This window comes from Aythya ferina, assembly GCF_964211825.1.
Source record: "Aythya ferina genome assembly, chromosome: 2".
In the NCBI taxonomy this organism is placed as follows: domain Eukaryota; kingdom Metazoa; phylum Chordata; class Aves; order Anseriformes; family Anatidae; genus Aythya; species Aythya ferina.
The window spans coordinates 41,791,910-41,813,500 of record NC_140297.1 but is presented as its reverse complement, the minus strand read 5'-3'; the positions used below and the strand labels follow the sequence as shown (position 1 = coordinate 41,813,500).

At 33.4% G+C, this 21,591-nt stretch overlaps 1 protein-coding gene across 2 annotated transcripts in view; it reads left to right on the top strand.

Annotated features, from left to right (window-relative positions):
- NEK10 (NIMA related kinase 10) overlaps positions 1-21,591 on the top strand; it is a 103,066-nt gene that overhangs the window by 32,412 nt on the left and 49,063 nt on the right. For both annotated transcript variants that reach the window (XM_084508487.1, XM_084508488.1), the window contains 3 exons: positions 4,057-4,132; positions 19,170-19,299; positions 19,932-20,002. In XM_084508487.1, coding sequence (XP_084364613.1) covers positions 4,057-4,132; positions 19,170-19,299; positions 19,932-20,002 — 277 coding nt within the window. The remainder of the gene's footprint in view (positions 1-4,056; positions 4,133-19,169; positions 19,300-19,931; positions 20,003-21,591) is intronic.

The window sequence follows — 21,591 nt, the reverse complement described above, 5'->3', positions numbered from 1 at the left end:
TTAGAACAAAGCTAATTTTTTTTGTAGATTTTATAGCTCATTTGCTACCCTTCATACCAAGATTCAAGGAAATGCTTGTAGTACTTCATTTTCAAAGCTTCCATAATAAACTTAGTGGAATTTTCAAATTAAACAAGTGATTATGTTTGATTTATGTTCACACTGTAAATCAAACATTCTGGATGATATTGGTGGCTTAATAGCACAATCACATCTCTCTCCACAGATCTCATATCTAGATGGGGAGCAATGCTAATGTTCTTAGTGTAGAAATTACAGGTTTCACAACACTGACAGATAGTAGGCTGACTTTATGGGACATTGTCTCATTTCCATGTATTACTACATGGAAAGGTAAAAAATAGAATACCTAGAAGCATATATTTGGGAATGATGAGAAATGAATTCTGTTCCCATTCTATTGATGGGAAAGACTAGAATAATTATGTACTACTGTTGATTAAATTGCAGATTATCTTGATTTTAGGATACGCTTTTATGGAAAATAAAATTAAAATTCTGTCTTTATGTTCCAAATCACTGTAACACAGTAACTTAAATGTGTAGCAGGTTTACTTGGCTATTAATTGGTTCTACTTATGCCAATAATTCTTATCAAGCGTAAGATATACCAGTATGACTAGTCCTGTTGTAATTCATGGTACTATACATGTTATCAAGCACTGGTCTTGATAATTAAAAATTTATAGGACTGGAATACCCATATATATGATCACCACTTCTGAATTTTAGTTAAGAAATACTGATTTTCTATTATTAATATCAGCAGTCTGACACTTGCTCAGGCTTTTGAAGAAAGTAAATTGAGATAAAAAATAAATATATTTTAGGATATTGAGCTTGGAAATCTTGTTACTATGACTAGTAATAAAAGAATGCTTCAGTATAGCAGGAGAAAAGACTTATTTGTCTTTCTAAATTTCTAGAAATGCTTATTCTATATTTTATGTCAAAACAGAGGAAAAATTATTAGCAATGGTATTGCTGCATCATTTGAAAACATCAAATACTTAATACTACTCAGCGAGTTGCAAAAAAGCTTTCTTGATTACAGCTGCAAACCAGCTGATGAGTAGCAAAGCTAATCTGTCTCAGCCTGAGCCTTTAAGGATAAAAGATGAATCTGTTCAATGGGGACAGTGAAAATTTGACCTGAATAGGTCTGAAGTTCATATGTAATTTTATTGTCCATTCATCCTTTTTTTTTTTTTTTTTTCCTTTGCTTTTCATCTTTGAATACATATTTGTTTTTAGGAAAAAACATGGTATTTTCAAATATGGTTCAAATATAAGTTAAGGCAACAAACATGCAAATAGAGATTGCTGTTGTTAAGAAGTAGCATCTGGAGAAACTCAGCTTGTTTATACTGTTGAAGATCAGTTGTATAGGTGAAATCTTGGGAAATAAAATGGCAAATGAAAACAACTAATTCTGTCAACAACAACGACAACAAAAATATAGGTACCTAATATGCTCCTTTAAAAAGTTTGCTAATATTTAGAAAGTTTGTTATTTGGGTATTGTGAAAGTTCAAGAGACACCCAGTAAGAGGTTAAGATACTAGTCAAGTCACCCTACTAATTTTTTCATGGTTCCATCTCCCTTCATACCTTCTTCCCAAGCATGTTAATGTTTTCTGAAACAATCTTACTTCGAAGACTTAATTATCACTTTGCTACCCTAAACACAATGTCACCAAGTGAAGAAGGGTTTTTCAGAATCTAAAAAATTATGATTGCATCATTTTGTGTTAATATTCCTTCCCATTTGAGGACTCTCTTGCATGGTTGTTGGACTAATTTCTATTTTTGTTTTTCTTTTTAAATTAAAATCACATTTAATTTTCTTGACTCCTGATACACATGTTAATAGAGGAAAAAACCAGAGTGTAAACATTAGTTAAATGCAATAATACCTCAGAGAGAAATGAATCTATTGGTATTGAATTGCTGGTAAAATTACATGTTTAATCTTAATTTATGAAAATCCATCTAATGGTGAAAGCCTGTTAGTTTTTTATTGTCTTTGAACAGAATTAAAAATAATATAAATTTTCAATGAAGAATGCCAAGCTTCCAACCATTAGAGAAATTAGCTGTAAATAAATCACATCAATTCAGGTTGCCCAGTACACAAAGCACCAAAAGCTATTATTAAAAAAAAAGAATATTTTATAAAATGTTATGGCTAGATTAGTGTACCTACCATTCCCCGTAGTTTACAAACGGTCATGTATTAGGTTAGTAATATAAATTATAATGTATGTAATTCACATGAACCTGAAACGTTTAAAGTGTTGTTTAAAACAGAAAAATTATATTTTTTCTGAAATATTATATGCAGATCAAACAGCCATTATTTGGCAGAAATAGAAGCTTGTCTTCTTTGAGCAGGTAGATGGATCTTTCCACTTGTGGTATTAAAACTTCAAGATGACTTCCTCATAGAAAGACGTCATCCACTAGCATTTTGGTTTTCCTTCACCTGTACTATAAACTATTTTTTGTTTGTTTGTTTGTTTGTTTTATTGGCCCAAAATACTTAATACTTTTTTTTCATAGAATTTATGTGAAGGACTCCAAAGAAGGGAAGTTATTATGATTCACTCAAATTAATTCAGGGAAGTATCAACATTGCAAAAATCCCTGGTTCTATTGGGGTTAATACTCTCTGGAGTGAAATCCCTGAGTTGTATCAAGCTTGAGGGCTAAAGAGAGAACTCTTACTTATCCTGTTAATTCAATATTCTTTCTACTTATATTTTTCAAGCACTACAGAGCTAGTCCTTCATTGAATATTTTGTTCAAAGAAAAAGGGTCTGTGGCCTTGGTACCTATATTTGGCGTTCTTGTCAAAAGCCATTTTTAAATAAGAAACCTACCCCTCTTCATATCCTTGAAGCTTACACTGAGCAAGAGCAAACAGAAAATATTTTTTCTTACCTGTGTTTCATCTGCTCTGCAGCTTTTTTGCTGAGTAGAAATATTTTGAACTGAACTGTTAATAATCTCACTGTAAAAACAATTGAAATGGGAATGTAATGGCTTCTGTCATACTTACCTTAAGAGTATCCTGGGTCCATGTAGAACAGGAACCTTTTAAACAACATAATTTACTTTGCAAATCTTACCAATTCTAAAGTAGAATTCCAATGAAGAATTTATTATAAAACTTTGACAAGTGCAATGATTTTCCCTTGCTGTCTGTGCCTGGATTTAGTAAAGTGCAATGTATTTTACCTGCATTGTTGCACTGAGACAGCAGTATAGTATTGAAATTCAATATATTATTGAATTCAGAAAAATGAACTTAAGCTGCTTTCATGAAACTTAGGTTGAAGTATGGTAAAGATTATGTGACAAATTTGTGAAAGAACACCTGATAATTAGACAGAAGATACTTATATTAACATAACTGCATGATCATCTAAATCTATAGCTTTTCCCATATGGTAATGCTAAGATTTTTCATTATTTCTTAACTAATGCAATCTTTTTGAATCTGAACTTTTCATATTAGTAGACCCCTTGTACTTTGAAATTAAATTTCTGAATTTAATTCTGAATTAAAAGTCCGTCCTTCCCATCTGATTATTATAACTTGAAGGAAAACCAAATAATTACAACTGTCATTACATTATTTTTCAATTAATTTGGGTGTTGTATCTCAAATTATTAGATGATACTTACCATTGTCATGTACTTGTCATTCAAATATACTAATAGAAACCTGTAATTGATCTTGTAGTTTGTATGGAAAGTATCGGAGATGTATTTATTTATAATATTTCTAAAGTTAGTAGACCTGATTCAAAAATAAGTTATTAATTTGTGTTTTATGTGGAGGTAGGAAGATAGTACTATACTGTAATTTTAAATGTAAAAGATAAAAGGAGGAAAAAAAATCCAAACCAACAACCTCCCCTTCACCATCCCTCAGCTTTTCAGTTGTTGTGAACCTAACAGCACCAATCATCATTTGAGAGAGGGTGGTCACTGATGTGTGAAACTTTTTTTTTTTTTTTTTTCTTTAAGCTGATTTTGGTCTTGCAAAACAGAAGCAAGAAAACAGCAAACTCGCATCAGTAGTGGGAACCATTCTGTACTCCTGGTAAGTACTACTGCATACATCATAGTGAAATGATTTCCATCTTCATGGTAATTTTTTTTTAGAGCAGATAGGCAAGTTGCAATGGAGTAAGGTACAAGGCGCAAGTTACTCACCCACAGCTACTCTGTCCTAGCTAATTCCCAGCCTATTTTTCAGTTGCCCTTTCTTGCATATTGGTATTGGTACTGTGGGCTAGGTTGGTGGAAAAATGAAATATCTGCAGTTCTGTAATAACTTATTCATCTACCCATACCCTTAAGAATAAAGAAATGCATTTCCAAGGAATAAAAGGATGTATGTAAACAATATGAATTAATTTGAGTGGCTCTTAAGGTAACTGTGGTGTTGGTGTTCAGTTACATTGTATATGTACACAACTTACCTTCTGAAAAGTACTTGAAGTTTTTACTAGTGTATTTGTTTTGGATCAGTAGGTATTTGGTTTTAATAAAAAATATTATCCATAGTTTCAAAATTTCAAAGTTGGGAAAGCAGAACACATACTGTTTGTAATTTACGTTTAGTAAATGCAGAAATGACTACAAAATATTACCTCAGACAATACATTCAATGTGCAGAATGAGCTGTAGTTTCCTTTGTCATCCCATTTGTGAGCAAGCAAAAGTGAGCAACCATATTGTGTTAATTTTACATTACCAATATAGCTACCTAACTTCCTAGATTACTACTGCCTTGTGTTTTGTTCTCTCAAAAACATGGAATAGATGACATTTCCTGTCCCAAAGGTTCACCTCAGTATGTCTATAGCATGTGTAATTTACAGCACTTATCTGCATGTCAGATTGTCTCAAACACATTTGATTGTGGGCAGGACGGAGTTTATTTTTGTGTTGTATGATTACAGCATGCCATCTCACTGAGGTCACTGTATTGCAAACAAAAGCAAGAAAGTGTAATCTAGGTAAATATGTAAACAGTGGAAAGCACTAAGCCTGAATACTAATTCACCTAATAGCAGTTGATGTGTTCTGGGCCTGTCATTTACGTTCAGAATTTCTGATGATTGAAATTCTAACATCAGAAATTAATTCAGGAATTGCAAATCAGTATCAGAGTTCTGGATCTCTCTTCCTGTGCAAAATTAGGTTAGATGTTAGGAAGAACTTCTTTACAGAAAGGGTTGTGAGGCATTGGAACAGGCTGCCCAGGGAAGTGGTGGAGTCACCATCCCTGGAAGTCTTCAAAAGACGCTTAGATGTAGAGCTTAGGGATATGGTTTAGTGGAGGGCTGTTAGCGTTAGGTTGGAGGTTGGACTCGATGACCTTGAGGTCTCTTCCAACCTAGAAAATTCTGTGTGATTCTGTGATTCTGTGATTATTGGTTAAGCTTTGCCTGCCCTCTCTTGTTTTATTATGTATTTATAATGCAACTGGAGAACTGGAGAACATATTTATAATCTCAGCTGGAGAACTGCAGACCAAATATTCCTTGTTCCTGCACAGGCTTGTCCCAGCTTCTTTATAACACCTTTTTTATATACAGCCCCTTGCTGTTCCTTCTCTTCAGAGCAACTCTGTTGCTTCTGATCAGGGTTCAGCTTTCTAAAGTCAGAACTTGGCTTTCTTCATCTATGGACTTTATGTTGCTCTTATTTGCATTACTGTGAATTCCCATTACATTTTTTTACAGCTCCTGTAAATAAAGTGGAGTTTATTTGGCCTAGGGAATTTAAAAACAACCAACCAAACCAAACCAAACAAAAAATACAGCATATGAGAGATACACAAGCCAAGAATGTTGCACAACATGCTAACATGCTGTCTTTAATAGCATTACTGTTTTTGTCAGAAGTTTTCATTTACAAAATACCTGCCAATCAGGAGAAAAACTTGACACAACATTATATCCTAATAATAATAATAATAACATTGAAGTGGTGAAATTTTAAATTTCACCTAATATGATCACTGTGGCCGTGGCACTGCCAGTATCTTTCTCAGACATTTATAAGCCTTTTCTGATGTCAGTCTTCTTCAATCTTCTTTTCTGCTGTGGTGACCACATGTGATGGCCATGTACCTATCTGAATTCCTGGCCCACGTGCTTGTAATAAATTTTTAAAAGTTCCAGTGAACCAGTGGTTCTTCCAAATCACAAGTGTGGGTCAAGAACTCAGACTTTCACCAGGTGAATATAATTCATATTGTTGCTTTTGAAACTTGTGCTTGTGATGTCCTACTGCCAGAATGGTAGTGATTGACACTTAATCCCTTAGTCACTAAATCTAAGATGGCTTCAAGAGTTAGCCCTTGTAATGTGTTGAATGTTCAAGTCCATACTTTAAAGACTAATGCGTATGCTTCTGCTGCTTAGTGAGTAAAAGACAATTGCAATGCTGCCTTAATTGCTTCCCCAAATTCTCCTGAAGCATAGGACAAGCCATTGCTGATAGTTTGGATAGTTTAGTTTAGCAAGGTTTTGGTATAATTAATTCCATATAACCATTTTCTAGAGATGAGTTATAAATAAATAATAAAATTGATAATAAAAATTGATTTTTGTTCACTTAAAACTGGGCAGAAAAGTTGTCTATGGGAAGTTAATGTGTTCTTTTAAACATGTTGTGGGTAAAGTGTCTGCAGGTTAGAGCAGTATTAGGAAGTGTCAGGTTCCAAACCATATACCAAAGGTCCTCAGGGTCACTGAGCTGTAATTTTCGTGTCCTGTCAACATTGATTTTCTTTTTCTCGTGTTCAATTCTGTACCAAATCTAGCTGATGTTGTTGGGTCTTTTCATATTTTAGGTAATTATTATATTATAATTTATAATACATATATATAACAATATGCAATGTATATTATTATATATATTCTATAATCATATTATAGATAATTATTATTTGAGAGTAGCTCTGGAAATCTGTTGTAGACTTAAATATATATATATATATATATATATGTATTAATGTTTGCTTATACCACATTTATTATTATTCTCATACCCTGTCTTCATACATGGAAGAGTGCATCAGAGCTAGGATTTTGGCAGTTCTTTTTCTACCTCTTTGACCACTTATTTAGAAGTAGGCATGAAGATAACATTTCACTGATACATTGCAGCCTCTCAGTAAGTGATCTTTTGGGGCATTTGCTGTCAGTTCTATTCCACAGGCGAAATCATGGAAGCAGTGATTCTTGCCTGTATGCAGTCAGAAGACAGAATGTGGATAGGATACCGATGTCTTTTTATTTAAAATGTATACATGAGTAATATTTAAAGTGACAGGTAAACCACTAAAGTCTTTCCAATGCCATAATCATTTAAGAATGTTAAAAAAGTTTTGCAAACAACTGAATGCACGGGTTTCTGCATTCCAGGTACATGGCTAGTACTCTGAATGACAGAGATTTTTTGATATAGAGACCTGTTCACATAGAATGAACTGACTGAATTTTTTCAACACAGGCAATGAAGCAAAAGTCAGAGAATATAGACTTAATCAGTGCTTGAACTAGTTTATTTTTATTTTTGGCTGATTTAAATAGAGGTGGAGGGCTATAAAATAATCAAAATATTGGGAATTCACATCTAACAAGAACAGCATATTCCTGCAAAAGCAGGAATTAATGTTCCTTCTGAAAAAAAAGGAAAGGGTGGAGAGAAAGAGCTATGAGGCAGCATTGTCATTTTAGAGTCACAGAAATTGCTTTCTCCTAAATTGATGGGAAAATAGTTCTGGGTAGTTTGAAATGCAGCCTGTCCTTCTTGGAGCAGTACAGAAACAAAACAATAAATGTCAAAATAAGCAGTGTCTGATACTTATTATTGAGACTTGGCTCTACAGCATTATGCAAAGCGGTTAAGATAAAAGCATATCTGTGTGTGTACCAAACATTGACTGTATTTGGTGTTGACTTGTAAAAGGAAGTCCCGAATCCATTTGCTAATGCAATTTGACAAAAACTGAGTCTTTCTAAATAACACCAGACACTGTTTTATGTTTAGAGAGGGGATTATACAATTATGCTTTGTAATTGTGATGTTTTAAAATTCTACTTCATGCTATTTTTATTCTACTGTCATACTAATTAAATTCCTCTTAATTGGTTATGTCCTTGAATTAAAAAATCCAGCAATGCGTACATTTAGAATACAAAATATATTAAATGGATTTGTTTACACTTAATACATTAAAAATTGAGGAAATGAACTGCTTTAGGGAATTGATAATGAATTCTGAAATGTTGTTCCAGCTCATAAGTCACCAGAAACAATCTGCTAGAAGTTAGTGGTGACAGAGTCTTTATTATCAAGCTGTCTTGAAAGCCTTCCCAGAAGAGAGTGCAAACTGTAAATGCATGTAGAGTACAATGTTTCCTTCCATGTATTCCCACCATTTATTTGTTTCACAAAAAGGATCTTCAGTTTATGAACGGGGTGCAACAAAAATAGACCAAGAGATGTAAGTAAAAGTTAGTTGAGTCATGATTACAACTGCTTTTGCATTTGTATATGTGTACAGAAATTTTAGAAAAACTCTAGGAAAAGCTGTAAATTTTAAGGTTGGGATGCAATATAGATTCCCATCATAATTCCCTGAGGACTTGACTGATTTGGAAAACTGTTGGGAAAACATGAAGAAGAGCAGACCTTTCAGGCATCATTAAAAACTAGGTAAGAATGTTCTACACTAGTAGGAGTTTTAACATGATATTTCTGAAACATCATTGTATTTCCTGGTAATTGTAATATTGTATTTCCGTCCATCATCCTTTTAGCTGTGAAGGAGGATTCCTGGATCTTAATTTGGAGTAAACAGTCTGTATACTGTATTATGTTACCTAAGTTTCACAGAACATGTGGCTTCTGGAGAACATTTCCTGGTTTGATTAGAAAAGAGATGGAAGTTGAATAATCCTTTCAGTATATTAATACCGCATTTTTATAAGAGGATCTTCTGAAAGTTGATTAATTCACTCTGAAAATGAAATATAGCTATGAAATGTAATTGTGATGTTGCAGTTTTAGTTTAGACATAGGTTTATAATAAAATGTGTCAGCAAAAAGTCCAGTGCAATTTGAGTGGGAATCCTCATGCATAGTATAGCTGAGGACAGGCAGGTAATACTGTCTCTGTATACTACAGCACAACTCTGCATAAAACATTGTTTCATTATGAGGATACCATTGCTAAAAAGAGAAACTGTACATGTATGAACTTCAAGGAAGAACATAAAGAGTAGTTGACAGTGACTGACTTATAGAAAGACACCTAAATGCCTTAATTTTATATAATTTTTATTAAGTAACAAGTTTGGCTAAATAGCAGCTGTCACCTCACATTTGAAATATATTCGACACCACATCCAGTCTCACACAGGATTATGGAATCATAGAATGGTTTGGGTTGGAAGGACCTTAAAGATGACCTCTTTCCAACCCTCCTGCAATAGGCAGGGACACCTCCCACTAGATCAGGTTACCCAAAGCCCCATTCAGGCCATTTGGGTAACCTGATCTAGTGGGAGGTGAACACTTCTAGGAATGGGGCATCTGCAACTCTAGGCAGCCTGTTCCAGTATCTTACCCTGCTCATAGTGAAGAATTATTCCTGATATCGAATCTAAATCGACCCTCTTTCAGTTTAAAATTACTCCTTATCCCTCTTTATACATGAGAGTAAAACTGGAGATGATGTGAAAGAAGAAAAAAGAAAAGAAAAGAAAAGAAAAGAAAAGAAAAGAAAAGAAAAGAAAAGAAAAGAAAAGAAAAGAAAAGAAAAGAAAAGAAAAGAAAAGAAAAGAAAAGAAAAGAAAAGAAAAGAAAAGAAAAGAAAAGAAAAGAAAAGAAAAGAAAAAGAAAAAGAAAAAGAAAAAGAAAAGGCATGAAGACCTTTGTACTGATTTCTGGAATAACATTCCAGTGGAGATGATAGAAGTCCCTACCACAAAACATAATTTAATACTACATTGGAGAGAATACAGAATTGGAAAGAAAAAAATAAATAAAAGAATGTAATATGTAATGACTTTGTAAACTCCATGATGAATTTAAACTGCTGTCTGAAAGAAAAAATAGTCTACCAAGACAACAGATTGTAAACGTGTTTCTTGGAAATAATTCTTTATGTAGAACTTGTATAACAATTATTTTAATATATATTAATTATGTCTTTTGTCTCAGTGGTTTAAGACTTTTAATTTATAATACCTTTGGAACAGATCATATTGATTGAACTCTTTGTTAGAAAAAAGATTAGTCATTTCATCAAACTATGTTATGAGCTTGTAAGTATCTTCTAGTCCAATGATATGTGTATTTATTTGCTAGAATTATTTCTCTTATTTTTCTTTTAAGTAACGTTAAATGAGCTATGTGTTACTTTGACATCTGAATTGCAGGACTTGGAATACTTCTAGTGTTTGTTCTTTCTGGTTCCCTACTCCCTATTCTCTTCTATCTTAGATTTCAGCTGTATTAGTATCTTCATAGACCTTTACAGATTCTAAGTCTTTATTGTTTCTTTTTCTGCTTTATTTGTTGTTTAGTACATGGTGTGTGGATTCAAATTCTAGTGCCATTATACATCAACTTGCTGTCTTTGATGTTTCCTTAATACTGTATTTGCTGTTTTTCTATATCACTTGTCACCAGTTAAATGTGTTTCCTGTTTTCACTTGGGTCTTGAGCTTTAGTTTCTGGCATGGCTTTTGTTCAGTTGCTTGCTTTTTCATAGTAGACAGATTTTAAAATTCTGTCAAGGGTTGGTCAAACCGCGCTAGTTTTCCCTTGGTTTGTTCTATCCCTTTAATTCCCCTCCCCCCTCCGACAGGTTCCTGCATGGAATAGTTAGTGATTTTTCTGTACATTAGCTATTAGGAGGAAATTCTTCGCTCTGAGGGTGGTGAGGCACTGGAACAGGCTGCCCAGAGAAGCTGTGGATGCTCCATCCCTGGAGGAATTCAAGGCCAGGGTGGATGGGGCTTTGGGCAACCTGGGCTGATGGGAGGTGTCCCTGCGCGTGGTGTGGGGGGTGGAATGAGATGATCTTTAAGGTCCCTTCCAATCCAAACCATTCTATGATTCTTCAGTGGTAAAATCAGTGAAAGCACATAGCTTTCTAACAATAGGGTTCTTGAACTTTATGGAGGCATTATTAGAGTAAGCACAGGAGCAGTGAGAGGCCATGTCTCATTAGAGAAATGTTAATACTGTTTTTTAATTGTCTGCTGTCCTCTTTTCACCATTTCTATCTTTGTGTAGTGGTAGGTTGACTATTTATTTCAAGGAATGGCAGGCCAGATGTGGCCCAAAAAATGCTGGTGACAGCATTAGGTATGCCAGTTATATGACTCAAAGAACAGCCAAGTCAAGAACTAGCTAGCAAGTGGGAGAACGAATATTTGTAATACTCTTCCAGGATAATTGAAATACAGTGAAATAATTAGAGTTGGAAATAGGATAGGCATCTTAGTAAGAAATGCTAAAAAGGGCCTAGAAGAACAAGCTGTTTGTGTTTGAGTCATCTGAAAGCAGAGCAGCCAGTAGTCTTTCCTTCTGTTTCCTCTCTTAGCATGAGTGACCATATTTTCTGCTTGAGATGTATCGACAGTCTTACCAGGGTCTTATTTAAAAGGGACATTGTGTTTCAACTGAAGGAGGGGAAAGGTTAAAAAAAAAAAAAAAAAAAAAAAAAAAGGATTATTTGCTAATACTTGAATAGTTTTTATGAGTTTAACCATCTGGAGTTAAGCTGCCTTTAATTATGTTGTTCACAATGGCAACTGATATTTTCCACACTTATAGTTCTAGAGGCTCATTCAAAAACTGGGGATCTAATTCAAGTCAAGCAGTTAGATGACAACTGAAAGTGATGGAGAAAAATAGTCACTTCAATAATGAATTTCATCCCATGTGTCTTAAACATCCTTATCTATTTTAGGATGAGATGAATCAACCTCTTGACATGCCTTTCTCTCTCCATTTGCTGCAGAGGGAGCTGGAGTACTAGCTTAGCATAAATCTAATTTACAGGAGTTTAAAGTTAGGTGAAATTAACAACTTGTGTGAAATCGGTAATTCAGGATTTAGGTTTATTTTAGAGTTGCTATAAGATTGGATTAATTACTGCTTGTGGTCATCTTCTAGCACATAATTGTTTTCCCATGTCTCCCTTTCAATTTTAAATATTCATATGATTTCTCGATAAGCTAGGTTATTTGTACAAAGTACACTGCATGAAGTTAATTCTGGAAGGCGTATTGCTCAATAAACAAAAACCTTGACCATTTTTAAACATCCAAGTTTCTGTTCCATAGATAAAAGGAAAAAGAACTTTTCTTTTGTTGAGCTGTTAAGACTTAAGGCCATTCCTCAAAGTATTTTATGTGAAATTGTAGTTGCAGTTCACTGGAAAATGTGTCTGGTTAGAAGAAATCAATTCTTAGAAGTATCTGTCAGATGCATGTTATGAGTACTTTTTAGGATATGAATGCTTTGGTTTCTATGTTCATGGGTAGCACTTTGCCACATCTTAGAGATACAATTTATCTACAGCATTTCTGTTAAAACTGACAGCTTGACATTCTTCTACATATTTTTGTATGCATAAGAATACTACATATGTGGACCAGGTAGTGATACTTGTCTTTAGTAATATCCATAAAAAATCACATTAAAGGGAGATTTTTATTCTGTAGGTTTCAGAATCTGACTTATAACTTCTCTTGCTGTTTTAGACCTTGTTCCATGATGTGTCTGAAGGAATAATAGGTATAAATTAGAACTCTGATGTGTTTTTCTTTTTTTATGCTTCCCGGAAGCTCTGAATACTGAAGCTCTGAATACTGAAACACTAAACTTCATCTTGATGATACTTTGATTTTTCCTTACATTTACTCAGAGATACATATGATAATCTTGAAAATTCAGTCATAAAACCATTGGAAACAGCTATGCATGTTTTGAAGTTAATTAGATGCCATAAATTTATGGTTAATGCTGTAAATTTTATGGCATTCTTCAGTAATATAAACATTACCTTTGTTAATAGAGCCTGCAAGGCTTTTTCAATTGTTGTTGAAAGAAGTAAAAGCCTAGAAACATGTAGTAGTTTTACACATTGATAGCAAGCTTTTTTTTTTTTTTTTTTTTTTCTAGATCAACAGATACAGCATGCAGACAAGAAGGCCAAATTCAAACTGAATTGTATCATTATGGGATATTTTCCCAACAGGTCTACACACTTACATACTACAGGCCCCAAAATATCTTTGAGCAGCACTATATATGTATGTTGATACATGCATACATGCAAATATGCGTATGTATAAATATGCACACAAATCTCTCTCCCTATAAAAAAGTGACTGTTGATACTTGAAGAGAAGTTGGTTTTGTTTAGAGAGCATGAGGTAGATGTCATGTTCTTTAAGTTTAATTTTATGTTCCACATTGTCAAATTAAGCATAGATTTGTTTATCCAGGTAACAGATTTCTGGCATAATTATATTCAAACAATGTTGGTATCTTCCTTACTTTCAAGTACGTAAGGAGAATTTTTGGCAGATTTTTGGTTCTACTACATGCCGCTGATACTTGAGCAAAAGACTTCAACATTGTACTTGCTGGACTACCACAGAGAATGTTGACAGATGGAAGTTTTTGAAGTGCCTTAGAACATCTGAAAGGGTGTCTTTTGTGAGGAAGAAACTTTATATATATATTTAATAGTTTGCAAGAAAAAAATAATAATTTATAGAGAGAAACATATATACAAATTAGTAGACAATGTAATAAATTATAATTACTTGAGAATACATTTAGCAATAGAAAATTGTGAAGGCAAAATTTCAAACTAGTTTCTGAAAATCCTGTTCCAGCTTCGTCATCAAGGCATAGACAGAATATCCCAAACAGGCTTCTGTTAAATTCTTCTTATAGGTGAGAAATGCAAATTGCTTTTAACAATTTTCACAGAAACTGTTTATTTAAGCCATCAGTTGTTTGGCTCCTTTTCTTTCTTTTGTTGCTTTAAGTAGTAACTGTGAACCTACAATGCTGAATGTAACCGGTAGCTTACAGCAAACTGTCCAGAGAAAAGTCTGTGACAAGCAGCAGCTGCTTTTCTGTTTTCCTTGACTTCTTTCTACAAAGGTATTGTGATTAGCTTCTCTTTCCAATCCCCTGCCCTTCTGTGATTCAAAGAACTGATTATAGAGTAGTTAACATTCCTGTAATACTCTCAGGACACTCACTTTTGTGTGAGTATCCTGCAGCAGTTTAGTAAAATGTAGGGTCTGTCATGTGAGTGGAAATTTAAGTTCTTTCTTCTACTTGGCTGTGATGAGTTATACCAACAACTAATGACAACTAAAAAGATTATTCACAACAAACATTATTTTATAGATAACTTAGTAAAGATATCTGAATATCTGAAGCTAATAGAAGCTGCAAAGACTCTTTTAGTGTTTGGAAGGAAAAAAAAAAAGGTATATAGCAAACTTGTCCATAGGAGAAATGGCAATATGTAGATGTAGGGGAGGAAGAATAAAATAAGCATATTTGATACTCTTCTAGTGTATAACTATTTTCATCTCGGGTAGCTTCCTGAACAAGATATGGCTTCTATGCATGAGCATTTGTAGAACCAACAATACAACTTCAGGAATCTTCATCTTCCTTCCCGTCTGGACGCCAACCTGGGCAATCCACCTTGGCAAGGGAAGTTGGACCCGATGATTTCTTGAGATCCCTTCCAATCCTTACCATTCTGTGATATGTGATTCATCAAACTGTAAATAATTAATTGGAAGAATGATAATGATAAAAAGCAATAGTTATCAGTCATTGTTAAAATCTTCTGCAGCAGTGTTTGCTTCTTATTTCTTTTCACTTTCATTATAGCCATCAAATTTTCTGGGAGTTAGTCTTGAAGAATCATTCTTAGTTCATTTAATCCATAACTGTCTAGCTGAAGTCATGTCTCATTTGAAGGTGCTCCTTGGGTGTATTCTTCATAGGGTGACATACACCAGCCCTTACTTAACTGCTGTCAGAAACACTTAGACCAGTAAACGCTGTACCAAGACAACTCAAGTTTGGTTTATTGAAGTTCTCTGCAGCATGGGAAATCTTCACTTGTGTCTCATGTAAAGTCAGCCTGATAGTATTGACAACATTTCTTACAAGCCTTAGAAGCTCTATAAAATTAATGCTATTTTGAAACTGTCATTCTTTCAGCTCCTTCCTTCCTTCCCCTCCAAATTCAGAACTTTTTCCTTCATATTGGAACATTTATCCAGTAAAAATGAATGAGACCATGAAAGACCATACAGGTTAGTTATCTTACAGGATAAACCTTGCAGGATAGTTATCTTTCGTATAGGTACATGATAGTACTAATGTATCAGAATCCAGATTTAAAGTCTGCTTGTAAAGTTTAAAATATTCTTAAATAAATACCACGACAAAATAATATCAGTGAGTAAAATAATAAATGAAAATTTGATTGTAAAAATATCTACAAGGCCATATAGAGATGATTTGGTGAAATGGTACTGTGTTATAACTAGAACAGATATTGATAAGATTTGATTTTATTTGTTTTTCACCCTAGGAAAAAAAAGGGGCGGGGGATAATATGGAAAGTTATCTTGTCTATTAAAATAGCTCTTTAATTTCATAAGAGTAGTTCAGAAGGAAAAAAAAAAAAAAAAGAAAAAAAAATAACTTTGGATTAATAGATGCCTGTATCAAATTCAAGACATTTTAAAGCTGCTGGTGTTGAAGACTATTTGTTGTTATATAAAAAAGAAATGCTCATATGATGACCAAGAGTGAGCTTTCTGAGAAACAATTGTAAACCAGTCTGTTCAAGGATACTGAGAATTTAGAGAATTATTCTGCGGATATAGCTCTGTCTTTCATTTAGATGGATTTAGCCTTGCTTTTGCCATGGACATTTGTTCAATGAAGGACACTAACATAATGCTGCTGAAGTAAGCCTTTTCTGCTTGAATATGTAATTTTGAAATGAACAGTGATTTGTAAACCTAGAAGAAAACTGCATCAATTATTCTGAATAAGTTAACTGCGAGCACTACATGACAATTTTTTAAAGTATCCACTGCCTCTTATAATATTCAAGACTGTGGATATCATAGAGTAAAGCATCTGCACTGCTGCTTTGCAGCAGTATGATCAGCCCTGGAAGCGATGAAATTTAAATTCTTTATCAGCTCAGAGTTTCTCCCTTTAAGTATTTTATTTTTACACTGAATGCATTTTATGGCGTGCACATCTGTTTGCTAGAAATTTAATTAATGCCACTGTCCTATTTTGTCCAATCCAAATCTCTTAATCTAAGAATTAAAGGAAGAAGCCTGCTTTTACAAATAAAACGAAACCCATACCAATGCTACCCCCTTAAATTATTTTTCTGTTCTTGTTGCTAAGACAGATTTTTTTAAGATTTTTATGGAATAAATTTCAAAGTCTGGTTCTACTAATTCTTTCTGGTCTTGACCAGACAGTGAGAGTTTATACACAGTTGTCAACTGAATTAGAGAAACCGTATGTACTCCCACCACCCACCTGTTTGTGGGCAGCAGTGCACACAAGAACAGAACTGGGAACTTTCTCTGTCATCCCTCAACAGTGCAGATCCAAAAGGTGCAGCTTGACTGCAAAATTGTTTTGCTAGTCAACAAGTACTGCACGACACCCACATTTCTAACTAGCAGATGGTGAGGCATGCCTTTAGAACATGGTGAGGGATTTCACTACTTCATCTCTTAAAAGTAAATAAAAAATATTTTAAATTTCTATTTAAAAATCTGAAGTACAGAATTCAGTGGTTATATGAAAGCACAATATCATATATGTATAGGATTTTAGATTTTCTGTAAAAATGTTGTGGTCATCTTAGATAAATATTACTTCAGTCGTTTACCATATTTCTTAAGCAGAGGACAGTATGTATTTAGAGTACTGGTGATCCTAATGTGCTAAATATCAGAGACTCCTGGCTAAAGATATTTGTTCTGTAAGGAAAGATCAGGTAGTACTCTGCTGTGAGTCCTCCTTTTGATTAAAAAAAAAAAAAAAAAAAAAAAAAAAAAAGGATTAGAGTTAAAATGAGAAGTCTTTCAGCATGAATAAGCAGACCAAATGTCTTTGTTAATTTCAAGCATTTTTGTGAAACTGTTATAACTGCAACCTTCAAAAAGCCTGTCCATTTTTTTCTGTGATTTCCAAATCATAGTAACAACAAATAAATTTTTTCTTAGTCACCAGCCCAATGGACTGCTGTTTGTTCTGAATACCAAGCTAGGTTTTTTCCCTGTTGTTCATGGATACAAGATTCTGCAGGCCAAGTTAAGGTTTCTTCTGTTTCTCCTTATCTCCTTTGTCTTCAGCATATTCTTTCAGTGATGGCTATGCAACCATAATATTTTTAGCATAGATGCATCATTTTGGATTGAATAATCTCAGTTTGGGATTTTAATGTTATTTAGTCACTTTCAGTCACAGAATGAAAGACTGTAAAATTCAAATCAGATTCAGTTTTCTGTATAGCAGCATGCTTGGAAGTTTACTAAGTCAGGGGCTGTTACTAAGCTAACCATCTTTATGTTAAGTTGCCACACTGATCTTTGCTCTAACAGACACATTTAATACATTAAAGATGAGATTTCTACCAAGTCCGCTAAAGAACTGGTGTCACAATGAGGAATAATGACAGTCCAGCTCCAGAAAGGTTATTATGTTCTAATATTCAACGTCCTTTATTCTCCCATTGTTATATAATAACAAAAGCAAAATTCAAGAGAAATTGTTAAATGGGTTTCACACAGAAATCTTTATGTTGCCTGATAATTTTACCTGAAATGTCTGACCTGTCAGTCTATATCACTTCCCCACACTGTGACCTTCCTTTTGACTTTCTGTTCTGCTAAGATTATTTAATACCACTTCCACATAATAGTTTGTCTAAGGGACGTCATCTGATTTTTTTTTTTTTTAATGTGATTTCTTCATTTATTTGGTATATACCAGCAGCATACCTTCTAGCACTTTACCCAGACTGTATCCAGTACTGAATTTACGCAGTACCTCTCATCTCCAAAAAAGATACTTTACCAAAGATAATCTGTAGTGTAATCAGAACGTTGCAAGTGAGTCCAAATTCTAAGCTGGAAGGAAAAGGAAAAAATACTATGGTTTCAAGTTGATTTTACAGATGAAAGTAGCCAAGTATGTTTTACATCTCTAAATAGAGTGAAGATGTCAAGTGAAAAATCCGCCATGTGAGACAACCTTTACTTCCTGCTAAAACTTAAATTCCAGTGTCAGAATATCCCTATCCTTATAAATCATTGTCTTCCAGATTTATGAAAAGTACTGAAGAAATTAAGAGAAAGAAGTGGAGCCTGCTTTGTACTGAGTCAAAACTGAAATAACTGCCTTCTTTCATTTGCTTTAGATGGATTTTTCACTGGATTTTTTAAATTGTCATTAGGCTGTTGAGTGTCCATGTAGTGTCATCACAGAGAATGCATTATAATAGTTTTAGCAGGATGGAAATGATATCATGAGTAATGTTTGTTTTCTCACATTAGTAGTAAAATCAGATACATTAGTGTTCTAAATTAGGAATGTGAATCAAATCTTTCAGATATTTGAGTTGCAACAGGATGTAATATATTTATCCATTCTCTAGTGCATTTTATTGAATTGCCTTCATCATAAGCAAGTTCTGAATCCTCTAGTTAATTTGTATCCATTAATTCCAAAGACATTCTAAAACGAAATAAGTGGAAAGGACAAGTGAACAAAATTTAAACTACTAGAGTTGTGAGGAGAATTGTAGTAGAAGCAGAAAATCTATTAATTGTACTTCCATTTAAAGAACTTGGCTGGTAAAGAAAATAAATGCAACCTTTTGAAAGTAATTGTATATGTTCTGATAATATGTTTTAGTGAGTAACTAAGGATTTTTTTTTTTTAATCACCTTACCACTATGTGAAAACTATTAATTAAACACTTGTGGATTGAATTATTTTTTACTTAGCCCTGAAGTTGTGAAGAGTGAACCGTATGGAGAGAAAGCTGATGTATGGGCTGCAGGATGCATCCTTTATCAAATGGCAACTCTGAACCCACCATTTTACAGCACCAATATGCTCTCCTTGGCTACTAAGGTATTCAGGCTTGCCAGATTAATTTACTAATTATTTTTCTATGTTTTTGCTAGATCCATGAGAATTCATATTTAAGGTTGTAGATGCTCTCTGGACCAGTGAGCAGGAGTGTTTATAGTATGTTAATACTATAGCTTATAGTATTATCAATTCATAGTATCATAGTATAGCAATTATCTTGTCATTCTAATTTCAGAAATTGCTTGCAAATATAAGCATATTATTACTTCTCAGACTAGTATATTTTTATCATTGCATTATATGAGAGGATATTTAAATATATAAAAGATGTTGAATGTACTATAATATTGGATTTTTGATAGGGCTGTGTATTATCTTAGGACATGATGACAAATAAAAAAAAAAAAGTAAAAATGTTATGTTTCCCTTATTCAGATATTACAGGCCTTTGATCTACAGTGGTTATGTCTATCAATGCATCAATGTGAATACCTGATTTGAATTGACATTCTGCATTAGAAGACGTGTTTTAAGTTTTTTTTTTTTTTCAAGTTAGAGCTGATGATGTAATGCCCATCAAGTTGTTTCAAGAATAAATATTTATAATATGAAATTTCCAAATAAAAAACTTAATATTTTTTTCTTCAATTAACTATAGATATTTTTTCCAGATAGTAGGGGCTGTGTATGAACCTGTGCCAGAAGGACTGTACTCTGAAAAAGTGTCACTTACTATTAAAAGGTAGATATTCATCTAGTTTTATTTTGATATCTTGCTGAAAGGATGTTTTGTTTTGTATGTTTCCAGCAGTGACAATATGACACTGACTTTTGCTGACTTTAGCAACTGTTAGTTTTTGTCTTCTTATTTAATGGAGGTATCCACTCACCTTGCTAATAACACGTGCGGTATAGGTGAGTCTAAAAACTGCATGCGAGTAGAGTCAGCACATTCAGCAAGACAGTATAGAATCATTACTGAAGTTTAACACTACCAGTGCTATACTTGATCCCCTACACATCAAATTATTTTTTTTTCATAGATTACAGCATTTTGAGTAATTTCTAAGAGCAGTTTGTGGTCAAGTAGGTAACCCTGTTGCAAAATGTTTTTTCATACATCAATGTATGATCACATTCATAGCTTTGTGTGTTTCTGACTGACAAATACATTTCCCACTAACTTCTAATACTGTTAACAAATTGGAAAATACACAGTAATGGAGGAAAAGGCAAACATTTCTTTGTTCCACTCACTCATCACGTATTTCTCTTAGCTATGACTACATATTCCTGGTGATAATGTTATATGTAAGGCAAAGTATAGAAAGTGAGTGCACTCCTAAGAGATTTAGCTCCCTTGATAGCCCACTTTAGAAAAACTCCACTTATAACAAAAATAGCTTTCTTTTTCAATCAGCTGTTGATTCCATCTCTAAAAAAAAGCACTTTATAGTGCAAAATCTGTAACATTTTAATACTATGTTTTATTGTACAAAAAAAAATAAAAATGTTTCTGTTATTTAAAGACCTTGAGGATGAAGATCTACAGTGGAGAGTATAGGAGCTAATACAACTAAGATTTAAGTTTCAAAGGTCCTGAAAATAATAGTTTTAAATATTTACAGGTATTTGTAGTCAGAATAACTGGCTTTACTCATTCATTGTTCTCCATTTAAGAATAATACAATAATTCCAAATGTATCAAGAAAATAGCTTCAAGGCAGTATACATATCAGTATTGATACATGTTACAATCACTTATAATTTTTAACACATCTTTATCAATGACTTAGATAAAGCTATGATGTGAGAATCTGGCCTCTGTCTTTTCCTTCTTTCTCGTCTTGATAATGATGAGAAACTGTGTAGTATGGTTCTTTCAAGGTCAGTTATTGAGTTACCCTTTGTAATTATATATGTAGCAGCTGTATTAAAACAGGTTCTCTAGTCCCATATCTTTATGCTCCTTTCATTATTATACTGGGACTACCTGGTTTAAATGGATGACTAGATAGGCATTTGTATGAAAAATTAGCATTGCTTTTTTCCTATTTCATAAGCATTTCCCAGATTATTTTAAAAGCAACAGGTAGCATAAAATGTTTAAAAGTATTATTGATTCTCTTACTCTGAGTTAGTTCTTAAACGAGATATTATGTTTAGTTTTTATCTTATACTTTGTGATATATTTAGGCAGAATGAAAGAACAGCAAAGAAATGCAGTAATAGGGAGATTTTTTGATAGTATAGATGAGAAAACATGAAATGAGGAAGTAAATTTCCAAATGACTGAAACACAATGCCTGTTAAAAGATGAATGTCATATGT